Source organism: Orbicella franksi, chromosome 7 (assembly GCF_964199315.1).
Source record: "Orbicella franksi chromosome 7, jaOrbFran1.1, whole genome shotgun sequence".
NCBI classification, from domain to species: Eukaryota; Metazoa; Cnidaria; class Anthozoa; order Scleractinia; family Merulinidae; genus Orbicella; species Orbicella franksi.
In genome coordinates this window covers 22,646,426-22,672,363 of record NC_138151.1, presented here as the reverse complement: position 1 = coordinate 22,672,363, position 25,938 = coordinate 22,646,426, and the positions used below count along the sequence as shown (strand labels likewise).

General features: G+C 38.9%; 1 protein-coding gene across 6 annotated transcripts in view; it reads left to right on the top strand.

Moving 5' to 3' along the window:
• The window catches only part of LOC145492265 (hemicentin-2-like), a 153,099-nt gene that overhangs the window by 110,274 nt on the left and 16,887 nt on the right, over positions 1-25,938 (top strand). For 2 of the 6 annotated variants that reach the window (XM_081471656.1, XM_081471655.1), the window contains exons 6-9: positions 3,516-3,788; positions 10,416-10,688; positions 15,007-15,258; positions 25,592-25,849. The exons of 3 other annotated variants lie outside the window; for them this stretch is intronic. In XM_081471656.1, the coding sequence (XP_081327782.1) occupies positions 3,516-3,788; positions 10,416-10,688; positions 15,007-15,258; positions 25,592-25,849 (1,056 nt within the window). The remainder of the gene's footprint in view (positions 1-3,515; positions 3,789-10,415; positions 10,689-15,006; positions 15,259-25,591; positions 25,850-25,938) is intronic. One more of the 6 variants, XM_081471657.1, reaches the window with a different exon arrangement.

The window sequence follows — 25,938 nt, the reverse complement described above, 5'->3', positions numbered from 1 at the left end:
TTACTCCATCAAATTGTACGGGGAGAGGAAGTTGACTCGGTTGTTGTGGAAAAAGTGATTATTGATTCAAATACAGGATATTGAGATGTTGGATTGAAGCTGACAATAATGTATGTATTGTTGTTTTAATGGTGTTGTTTTGAAGCAAGCAAGTCTGTTCCTTAGAAAGTCAGATTGCGGTAGGCATTACGTATACTAAGCGTTTTCGTTATTCTTGAATGAGAGTAGGTTTGTGTTCGAATGAGTAAATAGTCCTATGCATTACTCTTGTAACCGCTTTATTTAGAACTGTATATAAGCTGATGCATTGAAGCCGACAATAATGTATGTATTGTTGTTCTTGTTTCTTGAAGCAAGTACACTCAGAGAAAAAAAAATGCAATAAAAGAGGCATAGCACTGTAAACCACAAAACAAAATACAACTGGATAGTAAGAAAGGGCTGATGCGACAAAAAAATGGAAAAGGTTAAAAAATTTATTTTGCGTGATTGCGCTTGACCTTTTAAGACCTGACACAGACTGTGTTGTAAACAATAATTTATTGGATGCAGTTTTTGTGATATCCAGAATAATCAAGGTCAAGGTAGGGGTTATTAGTGGAAGCCAAAAGCTGAGGCTGATAACTCTTACCAAGACCTTGATTATTCTGGATATCACAAAAACCGAATCTAATAATTGTTTTATTATAAGCTGAATAGGGAAAAAATGGAAGTCATGTTTTTGCTTCATTGATGGCAATTAACACAAAGGTCACAAACTTGACATGATTACCCTTAGAAATCATGCACCGCAGTCATACATGACATGATTATCCATGACCTTGAGTGTCCTTGACATGATTATTGTATAATCTGCAGCTAGATAATGTCTCAGGCACTGATTTCGAGAATTCACTGTACACTTTGGGCCAATCAGAAAAGAGATAGTGAGTTCAATGTATAATAATACGTGTAATGCATATAGCGTGGGGAATTTCACGTTTCTTTTAACTGCACGGTCATAAACCCAGGCCGAGCGCAGTTCTTGCTCTGCACTGGGTTTATTATCTTTTTTTTTTAAGTTTTGTCAGTGACCAGACCCAAACTTCCACTCAGCCAAATTGTGATCAGGACTTTGAATCACACAACATGTGATGTTTATTTGCAAAAGCTGTTGAAACATTAATACACGGAAAATGTTATGGATACTGTTTTCTTTACTGTGTGTAAAATATATTTTCTTTTGGTTTTATCGAAGCATTGGATTCGAAGGGAATATTAAATACGCTAAAAAAAATATTACATCAGCCATGGAATGCTCTGCCGTTGCAGCTTTCACTTTCGCTACGAGACAAATAAGATCGTGCTTGCTTTGGGTTTTATTTGCAATTTTTCAAGTATTTCTTGTGGTTTTAGGCAATTGAAGTGAATTCTTTGGCTGTTTCATCAAGGCAAGGAGATTTGAAGAAAAATTAAGTATTTGCTGAGGTAAACAAGAGCTTGCCAGAACTTGCAGCGTTTGTGTCAATGCTAGGGGGAAAAAACACAACCGTTCTAAAATTAGCTTTGGATAGCGTAAACTACTTTGACTAGCATGACTACTTTGCTTGCCCTTTACACATAAAAGCACAAACACATTAAAGTTTGACTTTTAAGGAAGAAAGCTGTTTAGTAGCGTGATACTGGTTTACTTTTCCTATCATTCATGGACATGTCCCAAGCGAACTTTCAGATTAAGACCATTACGTCCTCATAGATTTCACAAAGGCTAAGAGTGATGGTGCAATAATACATGGTTTCTTCAGTAATCAAGAATCATTAAGGACTGCTTTGCAATGTGACTGTAGTGCTAAGAAAACATTTAAATTTTAAAAGTGAGGTTATAAGAGCTAAAAGATCTTGTTTTAAATACTGAATCTATTTTTGGTTCAAAAAGCAGTTTTACTTCATTTTCTTTTTAACAAAATAGTTAATAATTAACATCCCAGTTTGCTAGAACTTCTTGTTACAGCTTTGGTGAAATATCAATACTTTAAAAGCAATGAACAGAACAGAAAAATCTGTTTCTTCGATTTTAGCAGTGCTTTTGACAGCTAATGGTTAAGATGATTAAAAAAATAAAGGACTTCATTTTCCCACACAATTTGCCTCCACAATTCCAAAGAATTTTAATTTTTTTTCCCGCACCCTGTTAGAGTGCCAATTTGGAGGGAAGATATTTAATTCAAGTCACTGAAAGTCTCATCATTATAAATTTGGAGACATATTTTGGGCAGTGCACAAAACAAGTCACTTGTTTCTAATAAGTTATGAGTCCAAAAACGTTTTTATATTTAGCTCGTTTTATTGAGTTCCACAGAATAATTGTAAGATTGATACTTGCTCGAGCTTTAGAAGTTAAGCAAGAGCATCTCCTGGACGTGATTGTGCATATAATTCTACTGAATATAAATTGAATTTAAGACTCATAACATTTTTTGAAATCCAGGTGGGAGGGGGTATTTTGCCTTAGAAATCCAGGCAAGAGGGGGAGTCTAGTGCTTTAGGAAATCCAGGTGGGAGGGGGGTTAGAAATTGTGCCCATCCGTTGGGGTGAGTAGATTTTTTCTGGACTAACATGTTAGGGAATTCTTTTTGAGTGTTCAACTTGATATCTCATGAGAGAGTGCAGTGAACGAGTGAGATATCAAGTTGAAAACAACAAGAAAAATTCCATATGTACGTGTACAAACAACCATATACATCTATTGTTTTCATTGCTTATTTTATAAACATTCTAAAACAAATTTTTGATGATTTTCCAAGATTATTGACCACTTTTCGAAGATTTCAAAGATTCTAAGAAAGTTGTCCGAGGACCACACAAACGTTTCTGAACATTTTCCTAAAATTTCTGAAGATTTCCAAAGATAGTCAGTAACTGCCCTTTCAGAACCTATTTCCAAGGGCATTGTCCTACAAATGGCTGAAGTTTTCACTTGCCAAAACTGCAAGTGAAACCCGGCCCAAATTAAAGGATACTAGCCAAAACCAAATTGTTGCTGTATATTGTCTGATTTTAAACATAGAGTCGATCATGTTGTTGGTTATGTTATCCAAACTCTGCTTCTCCAAATCATGATAATTTTGGTGTAACATGCACACCTACAAAAAATTGCTAAAAATTTAAGAAATAAACAAGGTGTTTTATTGCCAAACACTGCTATATTTAGTTGTGGAAAGAAATATGACTGGGGCAGATTTTGATCACATGCCAGCTATAGGTAACCATTTCTGAATTGTGAATGCACATCACACAATCCGCAAAACAAGGCTATTAACACTTCATTTCCCATGTGCCCAACATTTACTCATTTCAAACTCGTTATCAAAATTTAGTTGGTGGATGGCTTGCCTGGGCTATTACCCTTGGGGCAAATATGCAGAGAAAGTTACTTGCCCTAGAGGAAAATGTAATTGTCCCAGATGAGCAGACAGGTTTTTTTTTAGCCTTCAGCTATTGTATGTGCTGACTTTTCCATGTATATTCTCTTCAGTTGAACCTAGTTTCACCAGCAGTCTCAGTGGTGACCAGACTATCCCTGAAGGGTCAAATCTAACTTTGGATTGTGAGGCAGCTGGTAAACCAACTCCAAATGTTACTTGGACCAGAGTATTGCAGGATGGTACTGCAGATGGTGATGTAGTGTTCTTTGGAAACCTTTGGGTCATTGTCAGCATCAACAGAACTGTCACTGGAACATACCGCTGTACTGCTTACAATGGAATTGGAAATCCAGTCAGCCATTTACTTTATATCAATGTTACTTGTAAGTACAGCCATGCACTTTTTAGGTAACGTAAAACTCAGTGTAGTTGATATATAATATTTAGGTAAATGGCCCAATTGAGATGTATCATTATGCATGGCAGGCTAGGGTTCTCATCAATTTAGGGAGTAGATGGCTTGTTTCATGAAGCAGACAGCTGACACTGATTCAAATACCTCTAGGGAGGTCTTGGGGCAGAGCCCCCACCCAAAAAGTTTGAAATTGCGGGGCTCTGAAATGATGTTACCCATTCTCTTGAGGATATATATTTACCCCCCTCCCCCCAAAAAAATCAATAATATTTTAGAAAAGGCCAAAACATCAAGAATATTGAGTGGTTATGACGCCTTTGTTTCAATTTTCATAGCGTAGCGTAACTGAAAACGTACACCGCACCCTCACCCCATGCCCCCATTCTCGCTACAGCCTTGACTGCCTTGAGAAAAAGACGGTTAAGGTGCAGTCATGCTCTGAAAAACCCGTGTTTTCTCAATCTATACACCTTATGCACATGTTATTTCACAAAAAGTATGCAGCTCAAAAATCGAAGTAGCTAATTTTTTAACCTGTGACCACCTCTAAATGAGAATCCTGCGTGGTGACAAGATGAATATTAAAAGTGACGCTCTTCGATACGATACGTGAACACATTCAAACACTTAAAATAAAAGAGGTCAAATAATTAAAGTGCACCTAACCCCAATTTAGATAAAGCTGCACGAGTTTACAGAAATTCCACTACCCTAATTGACAACATACTTGTAAATAATATAACCAATCTCTTATCCTCTGGTAATATAATTTCAGATACCAGTGATCACTTTTCGCAGTTCTGTGTAATGTCAAATAACCTAATGAAAAGGAGTGTTAACAGATTTAAAAAAAGTCGGTGATTTTTTGCACTTTCGGAAGTTAAATTTTTAGTGGAGGTCTAAAATATATACTGGAGTGGAATAATTTCTCCACCAAATATGAACACCGATAAATTGTTTTCAAAATTTTACAACAAACTCAACAAGGTAGTTAACACCCACATGCCTTTAAAATCTGTCTCAAAACACATAGCAAGACAACCTTCTAAACCATGGATTACCAAGGGTATAAGGAAATCAATCAAAATTAAGAACAGCCTATACCATTCTAACTTCAAAGATCAATATAGACTATATAGAAATAAAATTACAACTCTAATTAGACTAAGTAAGAAACAATATTTTCATAACTATTTTCAATGGAATATTTCCAGCATGAAAAAGACCTGGGCAGTTATAAGTGAACTCATTCATCGCGGAAGGAAAAAATGAAAAAAATCCCTGCCTTACAGGAGGAAAGCAGCGGTCGTTTAATCTACAATCAGAAGGAATTACCTTCCATCCTGAACAAACACTTTGCTTCATGTGGAGCAGCTTTAGCTGCTAAGCTACCCCACTTGGAACGCCATTTTTAGGAATTTCCTGTTAATAATCCAAAGGCCTTTTATTTCGATCCTGTCACTTTTGGTGAAGTAGAATCAGAGATATCGCTATTACCTTCAAACAAGTCACATGGAGTTTACTCATGCCCTGTTAATATTTTAAAAGTTGGAAAATGTTTTATTAGTCAACCACCAAAGGAAATAATGAATGCTTCGATCCTTGAGGGAACCTTTCCTAGTAAATTAAAGCTAGCTAAAGTGGTCCCTGTCTCCAAAAGTGATGAGGATACCGACCCCAATAATTATCGTCCTATATCGCTGCTCTCTATATTCAACAGAATCCTTGAAGGACTAATGTACAAGCATTTAAAATTGTTCTTTGAGATAAATGGTCTGTTTTATGAGTCACAGTATGGTTTTAGAGAGAAACACTCCACACAGCATGCATTAACTGATATAGTAAATAGGATCCAAAACAACATGGACAATGGGATGTTCTCTACTGGAGTGTTTATCGATCTGAAAAAAGGCGTTTGGCACGGTTGATCATGAAATTCTATTACATAAGTTGTACTGCTATGGAATCAGAGGAATTATACTAGAATGGTTCTCATCCTATCTTAAGGGAAGATCCCAAGTAACCCAAATCGATGGGCATGATATGTCTCACCTAAAGAACTAAATCCTTGTGGTGCCCCCCAGGGATCTGTGTTGGATCCTCTCTTATTTCTTATTTATATTAATGATATTCTTAAATCTTCTGATAAATTAAATTTTTTTCGTTTTGCGGACGACACCACTATCCAATTTGCTCATAAAAATTTAAAAGTACTTGAACAAGTAGTTAACTCAGAGTTGAGTAAAGTTTCAGAGTGTTTAATTGTAAATAAGCTTACTCTAAATATCAAGAAATCCAATTTTGTTATCTTTTGTCTGACCCAGAAGAAGACTAATAAGGAAATTAGTATCAAAATGTATGATAACAGTGCCAATAAGTTCTGTTCTCCAATCGTAAAGATTTTGTGAAATTTCTGGGAATTCTTATTGATTGTAACCTAAAGTGGTAGCACCATATCGACTTTATCTCATTGAAAATAAGTAAGACTATTGGAATTCTAGCCAGACTAAGACTCTGTTAATGATTTATCGCTCACTTATTCTGCCATATTTATCCTATGGGATTTGTGTATGGGGTCGCGCAGCCAAGTCGTACATTGGCAAACTACTTGTTCTCCAAAAACGAGCTCTTCGACTGATTTATTTTGCACCCAGTGATGCTCATGCTATTCCTGTTTTCATTCAATCAGAGATTTTACCTGTAAATATGATCTATTTTGATGTGATTGTGAATCTCATGCATGATATTTGGAAAAAAAATTAGCCCCTTCGCCTATCACAGCTCTTTTCACTAGATCAAATGAAATTCATGGGTACAACACAAGGCATGCGGCGAAAGGGAATTATCTTCGTAAAGAAGTTAAGTCGGAAATTTTCAAATGCTCTTTTTCGAGAACTGGAGTGATATTATGGAATCAAATTTCTCCAGACTGGAGAGATTTATCTAAACCAATCTTTAAGAAAAAAATTCGTAGATTTTTATTTGAGACTCTATCAGATAGGGATGACTATGTTGAAGTGGACACCCTGACTCAAGTTCTTAAATTTAGTTCCTGATTAATTTCAACCCATAGTTTAGTTTATCTGTAGTAAAATCATAGTTCCTAGTGTCAATCAAAATATGTGAATGTACTTGCATTAAACGGTTTTGTAAATCCTTCTATAAGTAGTTGCATAACAATCTTGTTTATGTATTAATGGTCTAATGTAAATATAGATGTGGCCTGCCTAGATTAGCCCAGGCTATCTGTGGGTTCGCGCTGTTACTATTGTCAAGCTTTTTTAACTTAATGGGTATATGTTTCTGTAAAATTGTAAATATGTGAGTCATAATAAAGTTGTTGTAAAGTTGTCACCACACACACCAAATTCTCCCAGCTTTGTTTGGACCTTGATTTGCTTCAGCTGGCCATGAGAAACAGGGGTGGACATAAGAAACAACTGCAGCCTATTGGCAAAATGTTCTCAGTAGATATGGTTGTCTGGAGAAGGGAAACCGGAAGGTGTGCCATTCCTGTGTAGTAACAGTTATTGGATAGCAATATCTCTCACACTGGGGTTTATATTGGATTCAGGGCTGATAAAGCAAAAACAAATTCAATTAACGAGCTCCTTTGAATCCCTCAAGAAAAGCCCACAAAGAAAGAATTTTTAATAATAGTGGAAAAGGCATTTGTTTTGTTAATTTAAACTGTCTCAGCAGTTAGTTTTCATCTTTATCATTGCACATGCAGGATGGGTGTTGGTTAATTATGCCGAAATAAAAGCACGCTCAATACATGGTTCTGGGTTGACAATTCACCAGCAGCTAGCTCGTGTATTTGAAATGTTATTATTATTTATTGTTATTGTTATTTATTATTTATTATTCAGTTATTGGAATTTTACATTACCATGTCATACTCAAATACAGAAAATAGATCAATAAGTACAAGTTATTGACTAGAAGAACCCACTGGGATTTTTAATGAGCCAGATTTCCTTTGATCATTAATATATCTCTGTCTGAAAAAGGAATCATGAACTTTAATAAGATGAAAATACCATTTTATGTACATAAATTATTTCCAAGTAAAATGTGATTAAAGAACACTCAAACCATTACTTTCCTTCTTGTAGCTTATCTTTTAACTGATAACACTACTTTAATAGTCCTTAAAATAACCGAGAATATCATGCACTGGGGAAAAAAGGCCAGAGTACAATATTTTCTAAGTGTCAAAACATGGAGATTTTATAGGATTGCCAAGGTAAAAAATTTCCTCAACTACAGAGCCAAAATAGTAAATATACTTCTAATCACTTGACATTTCTAAATAAGGATCTACTACTGTAAGAAGAATGGAATGAGTTATTCCGTGGAAATTCTATATTAATTTCAGACCGCCCGGTATCTAGTCTTTTGAAAACAATTCCTGGCTGCTGGGCATCTAGACACAGTATTCTAGGAATATTACCTGGTTCTCTTGGAAATATTGTCTAATCACTGATTCCTGTTAAAAACCTGATTGTACAATTGTAAGTACTGTCATTGTGGACATGATAAGGCCACAACTATTATCCCCAGACTGCAGTTTTGTGTCTTCATCATGACTAGCTGTATACTTCATCCTTCTCATAATACCAGTAATAATAAGAATAAGAAGAATAACAATAACAATAAGAATAAGAATAAGAGTAATCAGTAATAATAATTGGACCGAGTGGAGTACAATTCAGGGAGTAATCGTGTGAGTTATTTTAAAATTGGATCAGCGTGAGGTCGATTTGAAATTACAAGCACAATTACTCCCTGAATTGTACAACATGAGGTCCAGTTAGTAATTAATCGAGTCGATAACAAATTTTGGAATTGAAAGTGTCTTTTGTGAACTTCTTTTGTGCGAAAACATATGTAACACGTTTCATAAGTTTTGAAAACTGTAGGAAACATTGTAAAGAAAGCCATTTAAGTGTGCACAACTGAGGTGCAAATCACATGGGTATCCAATCGCAGGTATCCAAATTACAAAAAGTTCAAATTGGATACCTGTAATTGGACACCCACGTGATCGCATGCCGATTACGTGGCAAATAGGCATGCAGAGAACCAATCATGATCGAGAATTTCGTCATAGATACGATTATTATAATAATAATCATAGTGTCCTTTGGTTGCACTAAGTGTGACCGGTGTGTTGTGTCAGACTTGAAGACGGTGCGAATGCCTTGTGGTTCTAGGCAGCGGTGGAGAGACTCCGAAACTCCTTGGACATAAGGTAAAACGGCGGTGGATTTAAATTCCGTGACGGGCTCTCTTCTTGGGGTTGTTCATGCCTTTGTGATCTTCTGTACAAAAGAGGAGGGATATCCATTAGAAACAAACTTCTCTCCAGCGATTACTGATGGTTTGGTAATAATGGATTCGAAAGACACACAGCAAGCAGTGTGAACCCAACTCCTTGACAATTTCAGAAACTCAGTTCAGTGGCATTTGAGGCAACAACAGTAATATGAATACTCTGATTGAACTCCATAATAATGCTAAGCATCATCAAGTTGTGAAGGCTAATAGGAAAGAACTTTAGGTCGCTCTATAGGGAAATTGTCTGGCATATGATAGAGTTATAAATTTTTGTATAATTTCCTAAGTTTTCATTACTGCAACAGTGAACCTCCTTGGCGACAATGACATGAAACACTACTACACCAATTTACATTAAAAAAATAAGTTATAATGAAAAGAATAAAATGGAGAATAACAGGGATAAAAATAACCGTTAAAAATCTGAACAGGTTGTACTCTGTACTTCCAAACTAGAAAATACTAGGGGTCTTGGGGTAGGGTGCTGATTAAAACTTCGTTAGTTTCTAGTAGGTGCCCCAAAAAATTTTCCTGAAGCCAAAGAGCATGTGAATGTGAGGTGTCATGTATCGCTTTTGGTGTCCTAAATGGTTTTTAATCATAACATGGCTAGGTTAGTCAAGAGGGCCAATAACTAAAATCAACTCTCTCTCTCTCTCTCTCTCTCTCTCTCTCTCTCTCTCTCTCTCTCTCTCTCTCTCTCTCTCTCTCTCTCTCTCTCTCTCTACTCTCTTGCTGGTCCAACATTTTCCAAGAATTGCATGAAGCACTGTCCTGAATGATCCCACAAATCTACAAGGGTTGTTTACAGGATCATTTGTGGGTTCAGTTTAAAAGTAATCGTTAGTGTGACTCCAGTCTGAGTTTGTGCTGCCATTTGTTTAAATGGGTACCGAGGAATTTAATGCTGGGGGTAACCCTGTGATGGATTAACATCCCATCTAGGGGGAGTTAAGTTATCCTAGTCGCCTTACGCTGCGATATGGAAATGTGAGATTAGCACCAGCCTTTACCTTGCCGTTTTTCTAACATTATAGGAAAGCCACACAAAAGAGATTTTTTCTTGTTGTCTTAGCTTAAATGATTTTCTTTAAAGCCCTCATTTACATGGATGTACTTTGTAGACCATTGTATATTTGTATGCACAGATAGCTATGGATGGCAAATGTGTTTGATAGGCATTTGAATACTTGTACAAGAGCAAGAATAAATGAGAGATCATAATCATTTTTTTTTTCTTATTTCTTTGCAGATGAACCTGAAAATGTCCACCTAATCACAAATACATCAAGCAAAGTGTGTACAGGAGTTGTATTAAACTTCACATGCACTGCTGAAGCTAACCCACCAGTGCATACTTATTTGTTGTATCAAAATGACGTTGTGATTAATAATACGGGAATATCAGGAACTTGGGTAAAAACAATGGAAACTGCTGGCCAGTTTGTGCTCAGATGTGAGGCTAATAATTCTATCCCTATCCAAGGGATTGGAAAAAGTGGCAATACTACCTTGACTGTTGATGGTGAGTTTGAAGTTATTTTTAAAGTAAGTTCAGTTGCATATTTAGAGCAAAACATTATCTCAAGTATCCAGTGACTCAAAAAGATTAACCAGGTGTAATCAAGAGGGGAGATTGAAGCTGATTGTGAGGAAAAATTGGGGGGGGGGGGGGGGCTAGGATGTACATGTAGACTGGAAAAAAAGTGTTGGTTCAAGTTAACGCCTGACGGCAAGGATGTTGATTTCTTTTAGAAACCAGCAAACTGTCAATTTCACGCAACGCATAAGCTCAAAAATGTTGATTTCAGGTGGAAATAGGTTAAAATGCTGATTTTACGTTAATGCCTGACGGCAAGGATGTTGATTTCTCTTAGAAAGCAGCAAAATGTCAATTTCACGCAACGTATAAGCTCAAAAATGTTGATTTCAGGTGGAAACAGGTTAGAATGCTGATTTCACATTAACACGTGAACACAAGGATGTTGATGTCCCTTAATTAGAAAGCAGCAAAATGTCAATTTTTCACGCAAAGCATAAGCTCAAGAATGTCAACGGATTTCAGATGGAAATAGGTTAAAATGTTGATTCACGTTAATGTCTGATGGCAAGGATGTCGATTCTCTTAGAAAGCAGCAAACTGTCAATTTCATGCAATGCATAAGCTCAAAAATGTTGATTTCAGGTGGAAATAGGTTAAAATGTTGATTTGCGTTGATGCCTGGCGACAAGGATGTTGATTTGTCTTAGAAAGCAGCAAAATGTCAATTTCGCGCAGTGCATAAGCTCAAAAATGTTGATTTCAGGTCTAGATAGGTTAATATGTTGATTCATGTTAACATGTGACAGCAAGGATGTGAACAGGATTTCACTTAGAAAACAGTGAAATATTGATTTCATCAGAGCGCAAGACCGCAGAAATGCTCATTTCACACAAGGGCAGTAAAATGCTACTATCAATCAATGTGGATGTCACTACTAAACAGTCAAAGCAGAGGGCCTATAAATAGGGCTGACAGATTAACAGATTAACCCTTCCACGCAAATCCCAGAAGTTCAAAACACTGAAAATCATGTCAATTTGAAATAAAATCAGCGCAACCTTGATCACAGATCTATGTTACAATCGATCAGTACTTGTTGGCCATTATCTGTGGGACTCTCTGTGGCAATAAATTTAAAAAAAAAACCTAGTTAAGAAACGTCCGCAGAACGTGATTGCAATGCATGCCGGGAAGGGTCTTTACACCTCGTGCGCGGGAAAACATGGCGGTCGATACAAGACATATTTTACAAGTCTAAAACCAGTTCTTGCTTTCCAAACTTTGATGCTAGCAATGCTTGGCAAATGGGCCACAACTCACGAGAGGGTTTTTTTCTTGGGCAAGAACTGCTCATGGACTTTGCTGCCTGGAGCAATCTGACTTCAAACGCCGATAACACGATTACGGTATATCAGCTGCCTTCAAAGTTTCAGAACACATTTTGATTTTGTAAACCGTGTTGATGACTTATGGGTTTATCAAGGCTTTATGATGCCTCTCAGCCACCAGGCAGGCATACAAGGTACTTTAAAACAATACTTAAGGTATTAGTCGACATAGCTCTAATGCAGCACATCTCTTTTTTGTTCGATGGTATTCCCTTTGATGCTCGATCGATTCACGTGTTGTGTTTCACGTCACAATAACTGAAGTAAACAATCTGTTCCCAGATTTCCGCTCTATATACTATTTTCCTTTGACTTAAAGACAGCTAAGATTCTGTGGAATACACTATAAACAGTCTGCCTGTTTGCTGTTCAAAAAAAAAAGTAAGGTTTCTTCTCTTTTTCGTCCAACAAAAGATCTCTAAAAGATGCCGCTTGGAAAACTGAGTTTTTTTGCATACGTTATTTCTCGAAAACGAAGAGCCACCCAGTGAAAAAACTTCAATGCAATGTTTCTTGGGTAGAACGAAGCCCACATGCCAGAATTCAGCTATTTTTGAGCACTTTCAAAATTATGGCCAAAAAATCTAGGGGACGTTCTTGCCGGTGGCCTTTCATTTAATGTGCAGTAACTGTAATTTTAATGTGCAGTAATTATAATAATTTTAACAAGTACATGTAGATAATTTCCATGTTGCGGTGCGTTAGTTCAGTAATAGATCACAGATGACATCAAAATGTGATATAAGAACAAATATGTGGCACACAAGCCATTAGGCGAATGTGTCAGTACTGACCAAAATACGTTTTAGGAAAGTTCTCGCAAAAGCGGTGTCTGAAATGTTTTAAGGTTGAAAAAGAAAGAGTCTCTTGGGATAGGATAGGGATAGGATAGTGACAAATTTCCATGAGATATGTTACAAACAAAGTTGGTTATGTAATTGTACTGATGACTTGTTGGAGCCAAATTCTTTCATGGTGGCCCATGAATAGATTAGCAAGTACATCTACTGGTGCCAATGGGGAGCCCATGGCGATGCCATCTATCTGATAATAATATTTCCCTTGGAATAGAAATTATGTCTGTCTATTCCAAGGGAACTATTATGATCAGATAGACATCGTCACCATGGGCTCCCCATTGGCACCGGTACTTGGTAATCTATTCATGGGCCACATTGAAAGAACTTGATTCCAACATTACCATGGTCCTACAATTTATTTCTACCGCTGATGATTTGTTGTGTGTATAAACACAATTACCTACAGTTTGTTTAAGAAATAGAAAACATGTGCCGTGTTTCTATCGAGTTTTAGTATAAATCTACTAGCGTTCTATCATGAATGCCGTGCTCTGATTGGCTTCGCTACCCACTATCTATTCTGCGATAGATAGTAAGTAGGGTAGCAGTGTGCCCTTGCTAACAAAATAACGGCTGCTTCTTGGCATTTTCGAAGTGTCTATGAAGAGGATTTCAATAAAGTTTTGAGCAGCTAGTAGATTTATAGTAAACCAATTAGGTTATTCGCTCTCAATTTCTATGCGTGATAGTTGGGGAGGGCGCAGCCCAAGTCAACTATCACGCAATAGAAATCTCGAGCTCATAATCTAATTGTTTAATGGAAAAACGAGTAGAAGTTTGCAAGAACGAGAAATGCTGTGGGAACATGAGCTGCCGGTGAGTGTTTCCCCAGCTTTTTCTAGTTCTCCCAAACTTTCTAGAGTGTTTCTAGAACTCGATAGTAACATGGAGAACATGTTTTCTATTTCTTTAAGAAAACACCGCGATGACAATAAGGAAAACAACTTGCTAACTTTGATCAACAAAATGTAAATTTTCATTGGTCGCGCCATCATTACGTCAGCAGCTCGTGCCAGTTCTGTGTTTCTATCAAGTTTTAGTATAAATCAACTAGCGTTCTATCACGAATGCCATTCTCTGATTGGCTATGCTACTCACTATCTATTCTGTGATAGATAGTGAGCAGCGTAGCGGTGTGCCCTGTTAACAAAATGACGGCCGCTTCTTGTGTTTTCGAAGTGTCTGTGATTTAGATAAAGTTTTGCACTACTAGTAGATTTATACTAAAACAATTAGATTATGAGGTCTCGATTTTCTATACGTGATAGTTGACACGGGCTGCGCCCTCGTCAACTATCACGCGATAGAAATCTCAAGCTCATAATCTAATTGTTTTATAGGAACACGATTTTTAACCAATCAGCATGCGCATTTTCTTATGGCTGTTTTCTAAAAATGTTTATTATATAAGGAATTGGCCGCACTCTTGATATTTAAACATTGAGAGTTGTGAGATACAGTTGCCTACACCTTGTGTTATATAAATGTACGTCCCCCGTGGTCTTCAAAATTAAGTTAATAACTTAACCATGCATTCCGGCAAATTACCAGCTATCCTCATAGTAAAATTATTATCTGATGGTGTGTCATGAGCATTCCATTCTAATTTGCCCAATTTGGTATCTAATAGTCCCTTATCACCACTTTTCCAGCTGAATGGGTAGCATCTCAGTTGACGAGTTTTAGTTTTTACTTTTCTTTCAGCCAGTTTTCTCTCAGTCTGGTCACATGCATCACAGTTTTTTTCCTCGGGTTTTTTTCAGACATATTCAGACAAATGATGTGGTGATGATCATAGGACTGAATGATATGATGTAGTCTCCTCCATTTCCAACTAAAAGAATTGCAACGAAAATTTCTAGTTTTAAGTCTTCAGTTCATGTCTTTTTATGGCATGTACCCCCTGTAATCCATGCAGTCAAAAAGCTATGATTGCATGCATGTAAGAAAGTCTGTCATCAACCTTCTTACGTTAAAGTATCGACCTAAGTTTATGCCTCGTTATGCAAGGGATCATGTATACTTGATGTACATTTGAATGTCTTTTTCAGTCCCGGCATCTGTGGAGCAGGCTGAAAATATACTAGTTGTCAAAGAAGGTGAAAATGTGGAAGTGAACTGTAGTGTGACTGCAGGTATTCCTGACCCAACTGTTATGTGGACGAACATCACGTCTGGTGAGCACATCAAGGGAAACCTATTGAACATCACTAACATCAACCGAATTCAAGCTGGAGAATACAGGTGCACCGCAAACAACACTTGTGGAGAGGACTCTACAGTGGTGGACATTGATGTGCATTGTAAGAACATAAGTAGATCTTTTTACTTGGAAAGTTTTTAAAGAAACGTTTGTAAAAAAAGGGTCAAAGTGCTAATCAGTCCACAACATTTGTAAATATTGTTGGTAATACATTACAATATTCAGAGGGGAAGCCATGTTAGCCTCGGCTTGTTTTCTTGTGGGTCCTCTATTCAAATTGCATGGGGATTTGGAAATCTTGGTTTTTTACGAGGCAGAAAAACTGGAGAACCTGAAGAAAAAGCCTTTAAGTAAGGCATGACCCAGCAACAAACTCAACCCAGTTCAGAATCAAATTGGGCCCTCACTGGTGGGAGCGAGTGTTCTCACCATTATGCCATCCATGCTTCTCCTTCCCTATTCATGTTACCACGGACCACAGATATTTGTACCTAGTGTAACTTCACTATTTTTGTTTAGACATAGACATAGACATACTTTATTTAACGTGGAAAAGTACACACTTAGCTGTTCGCTAGTTTCCAGGTGCTCCACGATTTAAATTAAGTAATGTACAACATTATAAAAGCGTTAAAAAAAAGGTATTTACATCAAGCTAATTTAAAAATCACTTAAAAAAAAAAAAAAAAAAAAAAAAAACGAGCTAAAAGCGATAAAATATAATCAAAGTGTATTAAACATGAAAATCAGTTTGCCGAATCTTTTTCAAAAAGTCTTTTGAGCCTGCCATGGAACGAATATCACGCTTTGCTGCAGCATAACGCCACGACTTAAGACCATATCTGGTAGTGTTCACTTTAGGTATGGAAAGATTAAAATTTCCGCGAAGATTGTACGCTGTTCTCTTCTCAGTTATAAGATTTTTGAAACTGGATGGAGCCGTGCCTTGAACAATATTGTTCACAGTCAGTAACATGTCTTGGGTGCGACGATTTTCTAAGGTTGATGTTGATCCGATACGCCCTAAGAGCGCTTCGTACGTCGAGATCTTGTCGCTGTACACAAATCTCGAGGCCCTCGCATTTGTTCTTTCCAGTTTTTCTATATTCCTTCTTCCACAGTGATACCAAACCTGACTACAATAAGAAAAATATGGTAAAATAAAAGCTCGATACAAGGATTCCTTCGTTTTGCAAGGTAGAATGTTCTTTAACCTGCTTAGAGCGTTTATTTGGCTCCCCACCTTGCGACAAATGTCCGCAATGTGTGAATCAAATTTTAGTTTTTCGCCTAAAGTTATGCCCAGTAGTTTTATCTCCTTGGATACTGGAATCTCTTTACCCGCACATTCTATGCTGATGCCACACTGATTTGCATTTCCTAGCACCATGGCGTTATATTTTGTCGGGTTGGCGATCTTTCCGTTTTGTTTAAACCAAGAGGTGGCATTGAACAGACCTTGGTTAATAATGTTTTCTACTGCGCGGGGACATTCGTTTGAAGTATGTAAATTGGTGTCGTCTGCAAAGCTCAATAAGCTGCTCTCGTTTATAGCATAGGCCAAATCATTCATATAAATATTAAAAAGAAGCGGTCCTAATATTGCCCCCTGGGGTACACCACTACACTCGGGGACATTGATGAAAAACTGTTTCCCAGTTTGACTCGTTGGTAGCGATGTGAGAGGTAGCTCTGAAGGAGGGACCATGATCTTTCATCCCGTCCGTAAAATCTAAGCTTTTCCAACAGACGATCGTGAGGGATACAGTCGAATGCCTTGCTAAGGTCCAGTGTAGCAGCACCAATAACGTGGCTTTGATCAAGTTTTTCTTTCCACTCTTCGGTAAGTGTTAATAACGCCGCAGAGCAGCCATGCAATTTCCGATACACGAACGTATAATCGCGGAAAATGGTATCAAAATAACTACTCATCTGAGTATGGACAATGCGTTCAAACACTTTGTCGAATGCGGGCAGCACGGTGACAGGTCTAAAGTTTGCTTTGTCCAACACGCTGTCCTTTTTGTGTAAAGGTGTAATCTGACCATACTTCCACCCTTCGGGGACTTCTGCCATTGCAATAATAGTATTTATAAGATCACTTAGCGGTTCAGACACTGATGGTGCCGCTGTTTTGACTGCGCGTGGCGGAATTAAGTCATATCCCTGGGCTTTGTTTGCCTTGATGTCGTTGAGTATTTGCCTTACTTTGTGGTGATTTGTAAAACGAAAAGTAAAGCTCTTACTGGCTATGCTGTTCTTAGGTAAGCGAGAGGTATGTGACTGATGTTGGAACGGAGTGTATGAATCGATTGTTAACCTATCGGTGATAAAGTCATTAAAAATCTCTGCTACTTGAGCTTGATCGATAATCGTTCTGCTGTTTTCTTTTAAAATGATCAAATCGCTTTGCGCACGTTTCTTTGTGTGTAAAAGAGGACGTAGTGACCGCCAAAAAGCCCTGTAGTTTTCAGCACGTGAGCAGCACAGATGATCGAAATGTTTAACAACAGACTTTTGCCTCATGGAGACCACGCGATCTCTTAACACTCGGTATGCTTCCCAGTCGTCTGTTTTCCTTGTTTTGTTAAATTTTCGTTTTAGACTGTTTCGCTTCCGAATGGCCTTTCTTATCTCCGGTGTAATAAATTTGGATTGGCCTGAAGCCGCCTTACGCTTTCTCATTCTGATGGGTGCATGATCGTCAAGCACATCGGTATACATCTTTTCCCAAGCCCAACAGATGTCGTTGATGTCTTCGAACACATACGCCACATTAAACAGCACACATGCAAGGTCCTTATTAAAAGCATTCGCATCGAAGCTTTTAAAACACCTGCCTTTCGTAAAAACGGTCTCTGGTTTGGATAATTTCTTGTTAAGAATAGTGTAGACCAGTTTGTGATCACTCAGGCCTGTCTCTATTGTTCCTGATTTTAATGCAGATGTCGGAGAATTTGTTGCTATGATGTCCAAGCAAGACTCTCAAGAAATTGAAATCCTTGTTGGCTCCTTTATGAGATCGTCCAAGCCGTAGATGTCACAGATATCTAAGAAAGCTCGACCTTGTTTCCCGCTGTCTTGTGGTTTTAGAATATCGCAATTGAGATCCCCCAAACATAACACACTAGCGCGGTTTGAAATTGCTGCGTCTAAAATTTCGCACATGTCGCTCGTAAACGTCTGGTTTTTTTTACTGACGGTGGTTTGTAAACATTAAGTTAAGACATAAGTCGCTGTCCAAGTTGAATGTCGACGAGTATTGCTTCCACTGCTTTGCTTCTAATTCTCACTTGGCTTGAAGGAATGGATTTGCGAACATACAATAAAATACCTCCACCGCCTTTCTTGCGATCCTTACGGTAACATTCATATCCTTTGACCGCGAACTGAGAATCTGGAAATGATGCATCTATCTTCGTTTCTTGTAGACACAAAATGTCGAACGTTTCGATCCAGTCCTGAAGTTCACAGAATTTTCCAGCGAGAGCGTTTATGTTGAAACTTCCGATAATAAAGTTCTTATTTGCATATCTGTGCAAAGTGTCGAAGAAGTCACTATTCGCATCGTTTAAACGCCCACGATCTGAAAGTTCGCTTGAATTAAACGAATCGAAGAATGAATCGCTAAACTGTGGTAGAGAACAAGTCAAACATTTCCAGTCTGCCTGAAAGTTGTGAAGTTTTTTAGTGTCGTCCCTTCGTAGCCCCACACACATGCCGTGATAGTTTCTTTTGCAGCCTTTGCACAATATGGCCGCCTGATTCTTCCTGACAGTCTTGTTGCAAGAAGAACACTTCGGCTTTGCGGTCGGGCCTGAGTTTGGCTCAATATCGTGATGTAGAGCAACACCTGAAATCCATAAGCACATGTGTCCATGTTTGATCCATTTGGTTTGAGCTGTCCTGATTCTGGACTGGTTTTGAGTCGTCGCTCGCTTGAAGACATTCAGTTTGTTTGACAATACGGCGCTCGAGTTTAAACTCCCTGATGAGTAATTAATTATTGTTGGTGAATGCTTTTCGACACCGGTTTTCCGTGACACAAAGATACAAAATAAGAATAATTTTAGCAGAAATAAAGCGATTTAAGCGACTCACTTTCATGTCGCTGCTATTTCGATGATATTTGTATGCAAGACAAATTTATACTTGGTTAAGTAGTGTTAACCAGGCTTCCGAACAACACGACCAACACAACACGGCTTAAACTGTTCTTTGTTTTACTCCCCGTGTTGTTATAATTTTTGTCCGTAGTTCACATGATGTTACTGTTATCATTATAGTGTCCTTTTTGCTGTAATTTCTTACTTGTGTGGAAATGTAACTGTTAAAGATAAAAAGTTTCTGAATTCTGTGGAGGTCTTAGAGCTACATGCAGGTTGCCTTGGTTGCCTTGTTTGACTTATTGGGGACGAATTTACACACTTCTCTTGTTGTAACTTTTCTATACCACAAAAAGCATTTGTAGTCTGCTCAATTACTGTAAGCAGTCCCAATGTGGCCTGGTGGTTGAAAACTTTGTCTTGTACTAGCTTGTACTTTGTAGAGGTCTATAATAATTTGTAACTTAAGGAGAAGATTTTAGTCTTTTTTATGTGTACATTTTCACCTCATGTACTTTGTCACTAAACAAAAGGCGTGCGATATCTGTTTGCTTGTTTTGTTTTATTTTTATGTCATAAATTAATTGGTCTCAAGGTGGGAATAGTGTTTTTTTTTTGTTTTTTGTTTTCCTGAACAGCTGCTTTAGTTTTATGTTCACTGTCTTAGTCCTCCATAATATAATATAAGATATTGTTGAGATACAACTTACCATTGTAATTTGGATAAAACAACCTCATTGCATATACGTATACACTGTTAGTAGTGATGCTAGTACTGGAAAACCCACAGGCCATGGGCATTGACCATTTAGTCAAAAATTCCTCTAAAAGGGAAATGTTGTCTATCCTGTTATACACACCACTGGTATTTGTTGGTCAAACCCATGGAATGCTTACATGGCAGCCAAGTTAGAGCTCATTTGACAAACTATCTGGGATTTTTCAACCGTGGAGATGCCATGCCTCCTAGAAAGTGTATTAAACTATTGGCAAGCAACTTGCAGGGAGCACAGATGAAAACTGAAACATAAGTTCCTGTTGAGTCTAAAGAAGAACTATGACATAAGTGTTTCCACATGCGGAGAAAGAACAGACACTCTTTTCTGGTCCTTATATGAGGAAGCGAATGTAGCATACCAGATTTCAGAGCATTCCATTGTTAGCGTAATGACCAAATTATCACTTATACATGGAGGCATTTTAGAAGAAAATAGCCATTTAAGACATGAAGAAATAATTATAAGTTGTATGACCATTTGATAGTCACTGGCCAGAAATTTGTATGGAAAGTGAGGATTGTTTAAGTTTGGCTCAGACACATTCAAAATGTTGCAACTGGAAAATATGACAGCTTTTTGTGGTGTTTGCGGAACAAACAGAGACTGGATTTGACAACACAACGTTTTAATCCGCCATTTTAGATGGTCTCTTCTATTCAAGCACATGGTCACTTCCAAATAAGGAAATACCATATATGGACATACACTACATCCCTCCCTAACTTAATAAAGAGCTCCACAAAGTCTAATAAAAAAAACATATGAACTAATCTTGGCTCTTTCAGTTCAATGTCTCAAAACAAATGAATAAAGTGTCGACAATTGATACACGATAAACAGTCTTTAGAGTTCAGTCACTTTTGGCAAATAAAGTCCTTCATCCACTTAGGGCTCTCTCTTTTTCTGACTGGACGACTATCTGGCTTTTCTGGAACTGCAGAAGGTACAGTTTGTCTTTGGGAATCCGGCTGAATTCCATCCATCGAATCTTGCTCGAAACTAGCTCCTTCTTTGGGTGTGTCAGTTGTTTTTGACGGAGCCGGGGGCTCAGTTCCTGAAGCACCTGGGTCTACAAACTTCTTCATGTGACCAGTATTCCTCATTTTACTTTGGCCAGAAGAATTCTCAATGATAACTGCATTTCCATTCTTCTCTACTACTCGATACGGCTCGAGCTCAAATGTTGGTGACAACTTGTTCTCGCGGTTCTGACGTAGCAGGATCATGTCGCCCTCTGCAATGTCACTTGTTGTGGCATGTCTCTTTGAGTCAGCATACTCTTTCTCTCTTAGCTTCCTGCGAGCATACCTTTCTCTGAGAAGAATTTGCCACTCTGCTTCAGTAGCCTGATCACGAGAAGGTTTAACCTGTGGCAACTTATCTCTTAACTTTCTGCCCACAAGGAGCTCAGCTGGAGATAGTGAAGTGACTGTATGGGGAGTGCTGCGATACTGGAAAAGAAAGTCTTGTACTTCTCTCTTCCAATCTTTGCCTTGTAGTTGTGCTATTCGGATTGCCTTCAGGAGGGTTTTGTTGAGCCTCTCTACTTCGCCATCACTTTGAGGCCAATACGGGATGCCCTTCTTGTGATCAATCGATAAGTACTCGAGGAATCCTTCAAATTCTCGTGAAGCAAACGGTGGACCATTATCACTTCTGAGGGTTTCAGGCAAACCATGAGTGCGAAACATGCTCTCCATGCATTTGATCACATTTCCTGCATCTGTCTTGGTCAGAAAAGCTATTTCTGGCCACTTAGAATAATAGTCAACTACAACGAGCAAGTGTCCCTTCTTTGGAATCTCTAGTAAGTCCACAGCAATTTCACTCCATGGGCCTTGAGGCAGTGGTGTTGACCTTATTGGTTCTGGCTTTGGTCTGGGTCCAACCAGCTGGCATGGGTAGCAAGCTCGGATTAACTTTTCAACTTGTTTGTCAAGGTCTGGCCACCATACTTTCTCTCTTAATCGAGATTTCGTTCGCACCATCCCTTGGTGACCCTCATGAGCCAGTTGAATGGTCTGGTTCCACAACTTTTCTGGAATGACAACTTTGTTTCCTCTCATAACCAGCTGTCCCATTATCCAGAGTTCATTTCTAACAGCTTTGTAGGTTGTTCCTTGGAGTTTCGACCAATCACCAGAAGTTATGGCATGGCGAACCAGTTGCAGGGTAGGGTCTCGCTCTGATTCTCTCTCAACTTGGCGGGGTGTTAATGCTGCAGGTATGGCATCAGCAACTATGCTGCGTGCATATTCTTCTGTCTGCTTGATGGCTGCATCAGGAGTACTATCTACTGGCAATCTGCTCAATGCGTCAGCGGCCTTTTCTCTGCCAGGGATGTGTCTGATGCTAAACTTGAACTGCTGCATGTATAACAACCATCTTTCAATTCTGGCTGAAGGTGGTTTTGAATGTGGACCAAACACAGTGACCAGCGGCTTATGGTCAGTGCAAATTTCGAACTCATTTCCATGGATGTACAGGAAGAACTTCTCACAGCCCCACTTCACCGCCAGTGCCTCCCTGTCAAACTGAGAATATCTGCTCTCGGGTGGAGTTAGTTTTCGGCTAACATAGTGTACAGGTCTGTACAGGCCATCAGCTTGCTTTTGTTCCAAGACAGCTCCGATACCTACTGGTGAGGCGTCTGTGGTGACACGGGTCTCCGCTCCTTGTTTGAAGAATGCCATGACTGGTGCCTGCGTCAGCTGCATTTTGACTGCTTGGAAAGCCTTCTCTTCAGCAGTGCCCCATTTCCATTTGGCATGTGATTTGGTTAGATCCCACAGTGGGCTGGCAATGATCGCGAAGCTTGGAATGAACCTTGAACAATATTGTGCCAAACCAAGGAAGCTTCGCAGCTCTGACTGGTCCTTTGGTCTTGGTGCTTGCACAATGGCTTCAACTTTGTCACCAGATACTTGTAATCCCTCGTCAGTTAACACGTTACCAAGGTACTCCATGCTATTCACGCCGATCTGGCACTTTTCATAATTCAGTGTTAAGCCACTCTCTTCTAATTTCTTCATGACTTGATTCAACCTTCCGTCATGTTCTTCTTCAGAAGCGCCAACTACACGGATATCATCATGAATATTGTGAGCGCCAGGGCAATCTTTGAGTATCTGCCAGATGATGTGTTGGAACTTCTCAGTGGCCATATTAACACCAAATATCAGACGTTTGTAGCGGTAAAGACCATTAGGTCCTGCAAAAGTGGTAATGTCTCTTGACTCTGGAGCAAGTTCTACTTGGTGAAATGCCATGTTCAAATCTAACTTGGAGAACACTTTTGCCCCTGAAATTTCTTGCAGTGTCTCTTCAATGGTAGGCACAGGGTGTTTTTCTCTTAATATCGCTCGATTGGCTTGTCTCATATCTAAACATATGCGAACATCACCATTTGGCTTTTCGACACTAACAAGGGGGTTAATCCAACTTGTTGGACCGTTCACTTTCTCTATCACATCAAGCTTCTCAAGCTCCTCTAGTTTGTCAACAACCTTTTGTTTCCTGCTGAACGGAATTCTTCGCATAGCTTGAGCAACTGGGGTGACACTTTCATCTACATGCAGTTTTAATTGGAAATTTCTCAATTTTCCAAGACCAGTAAACACTTGAGGGTACTTTGCCTTAAGGGCAGCCTTCTTATCAGTAACATCTTTGAGTTGACAAGCGTTCACAGAAACACCCACTTTCAAGACACCTAATTCTTCAGAAGAGCTCCTGCCCAGCAATGTGTCTGCGGAGCCTGGCATTACGAAGAACTCAGCTTTCAACGACGTTTGTGTATTAGGTACACTAATGTTCAACATGCATTTTCCTCTAAGCTTTAACGGCTGCTGAGATGCATAAGCATAAACTTTCCTGTCAGTCTCTAACAACTCTAGCTTTCCATTGGACACTTTATCAAACACTTGCTCAGACATTAAGTTGCAGGTAGCACCTGAGTCTATGATGACATTGACAGGTTCACTTTCAATCATAAGAGGTAAAGTGTTTGACTCACCATCTGAGGTGCTAAAGACATAGAATCCATCATCTTTACTGACTTCGCTTCCTTCCACGTCATCTTGGTCAGGCTGGTCGCCTATGGTTCGTACGCCTTCTCGTTTTCTTCCAGATTTGCCTCTTCCTTTGCCATGTTTATCCTGTTTCGTGTGACAACAGACCTCCATGTGCCCACGTTTTCCACATTTGCTGCAAGTATGGTTACGAGAAACTTTACAATCTTTCGTCATGTGACCTGTCTTATCGCATCTCCAACATTTGCCTTGCCATGGCTGCTTGCTCTTCGCTCCTTTATCGCCCTTACTTCGGTCTTCCCAGGTACGATTCACAGTTTCTTCGCTTACGAGAACCAAGGCATCCTTATGGTGATAGGTGCTCACGATTTCCAGAAGTCTGGTCAGACTAAGGTTTTCTTCGCGGTAGAATTTGCCCTTCAGTTCCTTATTCGTGATATGCGAAATCACAATATCTCTCACCTGGTTATCTTCTTCTTCACCATAGTCACAGTGTTCCGCTAAACTTTTCAAACGCGTAACGAAGTTGTTGATCTTTTCGCCCGGATTCGGCTGGCTGGCAAGCTGTTTTTGTCTCGCTAGAGGTACGTTCTTCTTCACTTTGAAATGGTCCGAGAGACACTTCATCGCTTTATCGAACTCTTTGTTGTCTCCTCGCACTTCAGCTGAATACGTTTTGAAAATTTCACGGACTCCAGGTCCTGCGAGATGTAGAAGTAGAGCTCGCTTTTGCACTTTGTCTTCAACTCCCGAAGCTGCCACAAATAGTTCGAACTCAGCTTTCCACTTGTCCCAGCGTTGAGCCAGTGTGGCTGGTTCCCCAATGCAGTCGAAGGGAGATATGCACGGTAATCCACTTAATGTGACCGCCATCCTCGTCGCCAAAATGTGGTGTTTGCGGAACAAACAGAGACTGGATTTGACAACACAACGTTTTAATCCGCCATTTTAGATGGTCTCTTCTATTCAAGCACATGGTCACTTCCAAAGAAGGAAATACCATATATGGACATACACTACACTTTTGTTGCCATATTGGCTCCAGGACCAACTGTCGAGTTTACCTCGCAACTGTACTGTGCAACCTTGATATTATGAACGAACCTTGTGATGACATGAGAAATTCACTCTTATACATATGCTAATAAAGTGTAATATTTTGAAGTGTATTATGATTGCATTCCCTCTACATTCGGTCAGATACATTGTATGGTGTGGTAATCCAAAGGTATGCTCACACTCTTCTTGCTGCAGCCTTTGGATGTTTTAGGACTGGTTTATAACAATATAATGATAATTGGCTCATTGTGTAGTGTTACTATATTTGGTTAAAAGTCCAAAACTCAGAAATTCAAAATATTCCAATTAGATTCAACAGCAGAGTTCGGGAAAGTAAACAGAACATTCTGCACCAATTGCAGGCATGTTTGTGATATCAAAGTTGCACTTCAGGCAACATTTTTTATTTTGCTGAGAATAAAGGCTTAAATATATGTTTTCTCTTTGTTTTGTCTCTTAAGACCCCCCAACGGTTACCAGGGAAGGTCATATTATTGATGTGTCTGAAGGAGATCCAGCATCAATTTCTTGCCCAGTACTTGGAAACCCTCCACCCAATATCACCTGGTACGAGGGAAATGACACATCATCTGGCACTATGATAAATACCAACAACACTCTGAAGTTTACCGAGACTATGTTTAATGATAGCGGATGGTATACCTGCTTCGCCAAAAACTCTGTAGGAAACGTTACTGTTACGGTCCAGCTACTTGTTGGTGAGTTGTATGTTATTGAATAGTTAATAAGTTATTTTCCAACTCTTCAGACATTATAGCCGATATTATAACATAAGGCAGTCATGGCT